This window comes from Protomyctophum parallelum, assembly GCF_964188405.1.
Source record: "Protomyctophum parallelum genome assembly, chromosome: 16".
NCBI classification, from domain to species: domain Eukaryota; kingdom Metazoa; phylum Chordata; class Actinopteri; order Myctophiformes; family Myctophidae; genus Protomyctophum; species Protomyctophum parallelum.
In genome coordinates this window covers 12,479,213-12,487,984 of record NC_139711.1, presented here as the reverse complement: position 1 = coordinate 12,487,984, position 8,772 = coordinate 12,479,213, and the positions used below count along the sequence as shown (strand labels likewise).

Below are 8,772 nucleotides of genomic sequence, written 5' to 3'. Positions count from 1 at the left end.
TTCACATTGAACCTTGTTTCTTTATAGGCCTACACATTCGATAATACGTTTGGGACATTCAAATAAACAACATAATGTAATGGATGAAGTGCCTGTGATGGTGACAGTGCGTATCTTTGTAGTGATAGCAGATGATAATGATATGATATGATATGATATGATATGATATGATATGATATGATATGATATGATATGATATGATATGATATGATATGATATGATATGATATGATACACCACAGTAGTAGGGCTCATCTCCAAGGGGGATGAGTCCGCCTACAGGGTTGAGGTGGTGCAGTTGACTGACTGGTGCCGAGGAAACAACCTGCTCTTGAACAAATCGAAGACCCAGGAACTTGTCATCGACTACAGGAGGAAGAAAACGGACATTCCACCATTAATCATACATGGGGACTGTGTGGAGAGGGTGTCCTCTTTCCGCTTTCTGGGAGTCCACATTGAGGAGGGCTTGACCTGGAATGTGAACAGCTCTGGTTTGGTTTTAAGATGTTGATATACATTTTGTATTCATCCTTAGGACCCCAAATCACACCTTGGAAAGCACGAGTGTCTATTTCAAACAAAGTGTTGTTTGACTAGGGGGTCATATTTTGACAGCAGGAATTGCCTGTCATAATTTGATCCCCCCAGTATTAGATCGTATTAGGATGTTGATATTCATTCATCAGCAAGCGCACCTGCAGCCTATCAAGTATAATTTATGCTTCGAGCCGCGAGGCAATGGTGTCGCGCACACAGACCTCTATACGCTCACAACAGTGAGCGATGCGATGTGAGCTTGTATAAATATCAGCTGTTCTCTGTGCAACACTGTTGCGCTTTGAAGTAGGCTATAGGGGAGAACTGGGTAAGATGAGCCAGCGTAAGTTGAACCACCCCCTTTATCTAGAAAACTAGAATTACACCTGGCTGTGAAGTTGGGAAGCGTAGAAAACATTCTTTTACACAAAAAACTGTTTTTTTGTCGGTCAAAGTGAAATTAAAAAAGTAAAAGGACTGTTATACAAAGCAAAATGTACCTAGGTCTAAAATATAATATCATACACGTTGATGATTTGTCAATGGATAGAACCATGTGAATCATTTCGCAAATAAATTGGCTGAAGTATAGCTTATTCTAGTCATTGTTCAAATGGTGGCTATATGGGTAAGAGCCAATGTCCGGGGGTAAATTGAGTCAATGGGAATCACTATTCATATTTTTAAGTCTTTGCTACTCAAATTATACCGAATGACCTTTAATTTGCATGTACATACTCATTTAAGAGAAGTTTGCAATATTGTATTAACAATATTGTATTAACAATATTGTATTAACAATATTGAAAATATAAGGTTCTGCATAACAAACTTTATTTAATTGTCTTAATATTGTTTAAATAATAAATAAACAAATAAATAAGACAATTTGCAAAAGGGAAAACTGTTATTATATTATTATCGATAAGTGAATACATTATATGTTCAAGTTTAAGCTTTTAACATTAAAATATCATGTGGTTCAACTTGCCCCTCGACTTGGATCAACTTACCCCTTACCTGGGGCAAATTGAGTCACATGACCACTTTAAAAAAAAAGGTAATATTTTCATGGCCCTTTGTCATAGATGCTTACTCATCATTTCAATTGATAGAAGACATCCTAAAAATATGGGTAGATCATTACATTTTACTGCCATCTAATTTTGCCTTGCTTCCAGGACAACTTAAGCAAAAAGTGGTTCATCTTACCCTGTTCTTCCCTAAATGTCTCCTAGGGTGCACCTCATAGCCAATTAACACATAAGAGGAGGTTGAATGAATTTAAACCAGTGCTCCCCAAAACAACAGGTTTGGAGATCTGTTGGGAATTGATTACAGAAACAGTCACCCACGCCCAGTGCCAATGTTTGTAAACAAATTAATTGGTCTATACTTTTACTCCACTACAATTATTTGAAAACGTTACTTTGTAGATTTGTATTATTATTGCTAAACATACTGTATAGCCTAACCACTTTGGCTATTTCAAACATTCTGAATACAGAACGTTTACTTATGAATGTGACTCTGAGTAGCCTACTTCCATTTGCTATATATAATGCTTATGAAATCTAAATAGGCGCGCGAGTAGCCTATCATTGAGCAATGTGCGCGGTCGGTCAGGTCCGCATAGAGCGCACCATCTCACCACGTTATGCGCGCTGCCTGATGCCTGGGAGGAGCTTCAGCGTTTTCCAGCCTGCTCTCTCACCGCTGTCAAATGAAGACTCGCTTACCAAAGGAGATATAAGCAGAAGAGGTGAGTCCATTCTTTCTTATACCAATGTTGCCGCCCGAGAACCTTAAAGTTTTCTGTTAGTTTGAGATGCATCTTGTTTCATCGTTGACTGACTCGCCAAACAATTATGCAGCCAAAATCTGCAGTTAGTTAACAGTGACGCGTAATTTGGATGAGGCCAGGGAGACCGGAGACCCGTGGATCATGGAGTGCGCAAATCACGCACGCAACAACACTGCATGTGATGGGTAGCCCTATTAAACCCTTTGCATCAGTTTAATCGATTGCGTTGACTTGGAGAGTTAAGTTCACATGGAATTAACTAACAGCGCAATACATAAATAAAGTGAGATATTTTACGCATGAAGGAGAACCTTTTAAAACGAATAGGACCTGTCAGTCAATCATGTTGAATTCACGGCAGGCAGTGCGTCGCCGAGTTTGCTCGTTTGTTGGTTTAGCACTTTGGCAGGTGTGTGTAAAAGAGATATGCAGTTGCAGTAACATTGGATTCAAATTTGATGTGGCACAGGCTTGCCTCAAATTAAATCTTAGTCCAGATCAGAAAAAACGATGACCTTTATGTCAGTGTAACAGACACTGTACGTACACAGTACACACACACACACACACACACACACACACACACACACACACACACACACACACACACACACACACACACACACACACACACACACACACACACACACGCGCACGCATTGTGCCTGATGAATTCACATTGCATAATGTTAGATTGCAGCTTATTGTGACAGACAGACAGAGATGAGATGCAGTCAGATAAATGACATTAGCAGCACATATCTCAGTTGTCTATTTTTCCCCACAAGTCATTTGCATGTTTAACTGTTTGTATCTGCCGTTTCCACTCCAGGACCTGCATGGTGGTGTGGCACCTGACACTTTATGTTGTTTTGTTGTTTTACCTCCGGTTCCGGATCCAAACGTGCACGCACGCACGCGCACACGGCACGCACACACACGCCATGCACACACAATGCATACAGATATGTACCCTGAGACCATACACTGCTGACCATATTTGCTTCTCAATCTATTTGATTCTGAATTTAATTTTAATACACACATTAATCATATCACCAAGATTGCCTTTTTTCATCTTAGAAATATTGTGCTAATTAGATCCTATCGACGATGCAAAAAACGCTGATCCACGCCTTTGTTTTCTCTCGGCTTGATTAGGCCTACTGTAAGAGCCATGAAATGGTTTGGTTATGTTGACTATACATTCGGTCAATGAAATGAGTAGGCTGTCACTGGTGTTGGTGTGGATGATTGACGGGCATAGGGGCGGACCCAAGGTTACCTTTAACATCACCTGTTCACCTGCTGTGGACACAGAGAGAGAGGGGGTGTGTGGGACGCCATACCTTTTGTTGACCGCTTTATTTCATTTACTTTATTTACTTTGTAGCTGTGGTCATTTTGCTTTACGTTTGAGCACCATTATGAGTTATCTACATTGCTTTAATAAAACCCTTAAAATGCATCATTTGCATCCAGCGAATTCCTTTTGTTTGCGGCGGAGCGCGTCTGACAACATAGCCCATCCCATCGCCTCTCAGCGACTTTAAGTTTATTTTTCACGTCGCTATTACACCTACTGCAATGCACTTTTTTCTGGCTTGCCAAAGAAAACAACTCACAAGTCTGGCACCTTCCTACCTATATGACTGCCTGCCTATGTATGTCCCAAACAGCCAACTCAGGTGCCTTAGTGCTGAACTGCTCAAAGTGCCACTGCCTAAAATGGCATCTAAAAAACACGGTGAAGCAGCATCCTGCTTCCATGGCCCGATGGCTTGGAATAAACTCCCATTACACCTAATCCAGGCGGCCTCTGTAGCTTTAAAGCACAGCTCAAGTGCAATAGCGTTGCTGTCAGGTGAAAACCTCATGACCAAAACTGTTACTGTTTAAAGATGGAGTGCTTTGTACTTTTATATCTGTATATGGAGTTAATATTACTCTAATAGACCCCCAGGTGTGGTTATAATATTCAAATAAGTCTTGCCTGTGTATTTTTTGTTCCTTCCTGAAAGCTGAAAGCCTTTGAGTCAAAAGGCCCAACCGAAATTCACCACTTTAGTGACATCATAACCCTACGCCATTATCATACAACAGCTGTGGGCGAGGCTTAAGTTCAGGTGGGTGGTGGTAAGGTGAAAACCAGGTATGAACTGGTGGGTGTGGCCACATAAACATAATTTTAAACAGTTTTATTGCCCGGGATTGTGGGGTCGTGTTTCAGGCTTCACTGCCTATGTTTTAAGTTACCTTTGAAGAGCCGCTGTGTTGCTTGTCATGAAAATCCACTTTAAAACGGTGTAATCGCTTGTCGTAGTGTTGAAAAGTAGCGATCACAACAACGGAGTGAACAAGGAAGTGCACCGCTCCCCTCCACCCCCTCCATTGTAATGAACAGGGACTCATTTTTCACACTTTCTGTACACATACACTGTACACAAACTCTTCCTCCAAGTATAATCATAGGGCGAAAATATCACAGCACTCCATCTTTAATATTCAAATTCAAAAATAGCACCCACCTCCCCCCCAAAAGGCAATAATCAATAATCTTTTGCTACTTTTGTGTGACATTGTATGATTGTAGGGCATTCATTTACAAAAAGAAAAATAACATAGTAAGAGAGTTTTCTGCCCGACACAGCAATCAGCAATGACAGACAAAATGTCAGGTAACAACTCATAGTACATAAAAGTCCACTCAGCTAAGACAGCAGGCAATGAAGCTTTGCATGTTTCCACAGTCACGAAAGTCACAATTTCTTTTTGGACGACCTTTCAAAAATACACCAACCCCAAAGGACCCATGTCTTATCACCAAGCAGCACTAAATGTTCAGAAATAGAACAAGAGTAGTCACGGCAGAGGGTCTGGAAATGTATCTAAAGTCATGTCTCTGTTTTTTCCCCACACTGGATTAACCACTTACAGAAATACTGTTGCTGTCAGGCAACAGTATCTCCATATTTTAACTTTTCTTTTCTTCGTCAATTAACGCCCTACTTGATCATACTCACAAAAGCATCAAAATTCAAAAGTAGTAGATCTGCTACTTTTGCAAATTTTTATTTGAATCCAGAAAAGTAATAGTTTTATAAAAGAAAATTATCAATCTGAGAACCCATCGTCCAAAAATAAAGTAAAAACAGCGCCCTGTTTTCCTTGAATTGGAGTCAACAGTCTATCTTGAGAGATAGACGTTAAAGCACAAATCTCTGTCTGTCTCTGTCTGTCTGTCTCTGTCTGTCTCGCAGCACAGACTGATGATGAGAGAGGGTGTAATGGAGTAACTGTAGTTATTCCCTTAACACCCTCGTGTGAACAATCCCTTCCCATGGGAGGGGATTTTTTCACTGAAGTACCGTAGTATGACTGTCAGAAACAAGGATGACAACTCGGGGTGTCTGGTGACACGGTGCATTTGCTCCTTTGCGGGTTACATGACCCAGGTTTGGGTCCAGGCTCCTCTCGTGTTTTGCATCTCCCCTCTGTCCCCTCACTCAAACTAAAAGGAGCATAAATTGTCCCCAAAAAACAATTTCAGAAATATATGAACCACTTAAAACCTCTATAGTTAAAAAGTAAACAGAGTCCTGTAATCGGTCCGCTCCCCCCCCCCCCCCCCCCCCTCTACTGTACATAAAATCTCTAGCCACTTGTATAGATTGATTGTTTTCAGCCAGTGTTCTCCCTCAGAATAGGGATGGTAACTGTAGCTTTCAAGTTGTGGAAAATGTAAGAAAAGAAAGTGTCAAAGAGGATGACAACATAATTCCCTTTGTGAGCCACAGGAACAATAAGACCTCTGGTACATGTGCCACCTGCATGCATGCTTCTTTTCAGCCTTCATTCTCATGATGATATTTGAAAATGCAACGTGCTAGTGTGCTGATAGCATTCTTTCTGTATACACACAGTTAAGTGTCTGTGAACAATGGCGGAACCAAGAGAGCTGCGATATACTTTAGAATGATTCTCATTTATTTTATCTCTAGCTTTCCCAGCATTGCAGCAAATTCACTTCCTCAATCCAATCATAGATGAGTGCTTTAATAATTGTTCCACAATAAGTTGCTCTTATCTTTTTTATTCCTCTCTTTTTTCCAGCGAAAACAATCAGATCCCTGTAATAAAAGTGTGGCATTTACAACTGTGGCTAGTTTTGCTCGCAGGATATGAATAGATCGACGAAACCATTTAGCAAACAGTTTTTTGGCACATTTAATTAAAACATGGATATGGACCACGTGGCACTGTCAAACTGCACAGCTGCAAGAGACAAAGCCCAAACCACCTTGGAAATAAATGCCATGTCTCTGTTAAATACCTCAGCGATAACTTTGCGTCTATTTAAACAGACAGAGATAGGAATGCACATTGTTCATCATGAATTATATAAATTTCACTGAGTGATGGTGAGCATGGTGCAATGGAATGTGAGATAAAACAGGGACAGGGACGAGGGATATTCTTCCTTGCACGGCATCAAAAACAGCCGATCTACAAGTTCACAACAAGTCCGGAAGCGTTGCTTGTGTGCTTGTAGATCTGTTATTTTCAGTGCGTGACAGTAGAATTCAGGCTCGAGCCAGAGCCCATGTGATTTTGTCATTGTTATTTTCTTCCTATCTTGTTGCTTACAGTGGCCTCCGGGTCAGGTCAGTCATTTTGCTAAACTGTGTTCCCTCTCGTCTGGTTTCTCTGCTCAGGTGTTTGTATTGCCCGGATCCCCATATCTACAGATAAAATGAGCCCCACAGATGCACCCAATAATACAGACGGGGGGGAGGCCGGCGAAACGGATTCCTCCCACTGGTACCGCGGGATTCTGGGCAACAGCAGCATTGATCTCCTCAGACCCGGCTTCCACACCGACATCACCAAGCACCTGGGCGTGCAGATCACCCTCATCCTAGCCTACTCCCTCATCATCCTGCTGGGCTTGCTGGGCAACTCTCTGGTCATCTACATGCTCATCCGCTACAGAACCATGCGGACGGTGACCAACTTCTTCATAGCCAACCTGGCTCTGGCCGACCTCCTGGTGGACACGCTGTGCTTGCCCTTCACGCTGGTCTACACGCTGCTGGACGAGTGGCAGTTCGGCGCCGTGCTGTGCCACATGGTGCCCTTCGCCCAGGCGTTGAGCGTGCACGTGTCCATCCTGACGCTGACGGTCATCGCCCTGGAGCGCTACCGCTGCATCGTCTTCCACCTGGGCCAGCGGCTCACCTGGCGCTGCAGCTTCCTCATCATGGCGCTCACCTGGACGCTGTCTGCCGTGCTGGCGGCGCCGCTGGCCATCTTCAGGGAGTACCGCTACGAGGAGATCCCCTCCATCGACCTGCGCATCGCCGTCTGCTCCGAGAAGTGGCCGCACGGCACCGGCCGGGACGGCGTCATCTACAGCTTCTCCATGCTGCTGCTGCAGTACATCCTCCCACTGGCCATCATCAGCTACGCCTACATCTGCATCTGGGTCAAGCTGAAGAACCACATCAGCCCGTCCAGCCGCAGCGACAGCGTCGCCCGCCGCAAGAAGACCACCAAGATGCTGGCCCTGGTGGTGGTGGTGTTCGCCACGTGCTGGCTGCCCTTTCACGTCTTTCAGCTGGCCAGCGACCTGGACCTGGCGCTCCGGCTGAAAGAGTACAAGCTGATTTATACCGTTTTCCACATAGTGGCCATGTGTTCCACGTTCGCCAACCCGCTGCTGTACGGCTGGATGAACAAGAACTACAGGAATGGCTTCCTCATGGTGTTTCGCTGCCAGGACAGGCCAGACATTCTACACCCCGAGGGGTCCTTCAGGACACGCTCGCTCAGGGGGCTAACGCTGAACGGTCGCAATGGTGGGCACCCCCCCACCGCCGTATGAGATGACACTCTAAGAAATAATAATAAGAAAAACCTGCACAATTCTTCAACATATTAAACAGACCTCTGGCTTGTGGCTCTTGTGGTTAAAAAGCAGCCTTATATCTTGAATTATTTGATCTGACTGGAGCATTTTATGCCCACGGAGGAGGCTCAAAGCTTTGCATGTGAAATGCTTTATGTGAGACCTTTAATTTCTTGTTCAGAAGATGTTCATCACGGTTTTAAGTAACCCATTAAAACACTGTGTAGCCCAATGCGTTTTCTGTAGCCACTCTTGTTTGGTATTTTAGATCAGTGGTTCTCAACCTGTGAGCTGGGGCCCACTTGTTGGGCCTTGAGGATATTGCAAGAGGGCCCCTAACTCATTTGCAAAACACTAAGATTTTAATGATAATATAACATTAATATTAAACAAAACATCATCATGTATCATCTCATTCTGGCCAATCACAATTTGCATCCTCACTTTTGTCTTCAATGTTTGTGTTTACGCAATGTTTGTGTTTATACAAACACTCAAAGCTGGCCATTCATTGTCAATGG

At 43.3% G+C, this 8,772-nt stretch overlaps 1 protein-coding gene across 1 annotated transcript; it reads left to right on the top strand.

The window, feature by feature from the left end:
• Window positions 1–2,233: 2,233 nt before the first annotated feature.
• On the top strand, window positions 2,234–8,227 carry npy7r (neuropeptide Y receptor Y7; the record flags this gene model as incomplete). Its single annotated transcript, XM_083785690.1, has 2 exons — window positions 2,234–2,301; window positions 7,059–8,227. The coding sequence occupies exon 2, from the start codon at window positions 7,097–7,099 to the stop codon at window positions 8,225–8,227; it is 1,131 nt and encodes a 376-aa protein (XP_083641816.1). The 5' UTR covers window positions 2,234–2,301; window positions 7,059–7,096.
• Window positions 8,228–8,772: the final 545 nt, after the last annotated feature.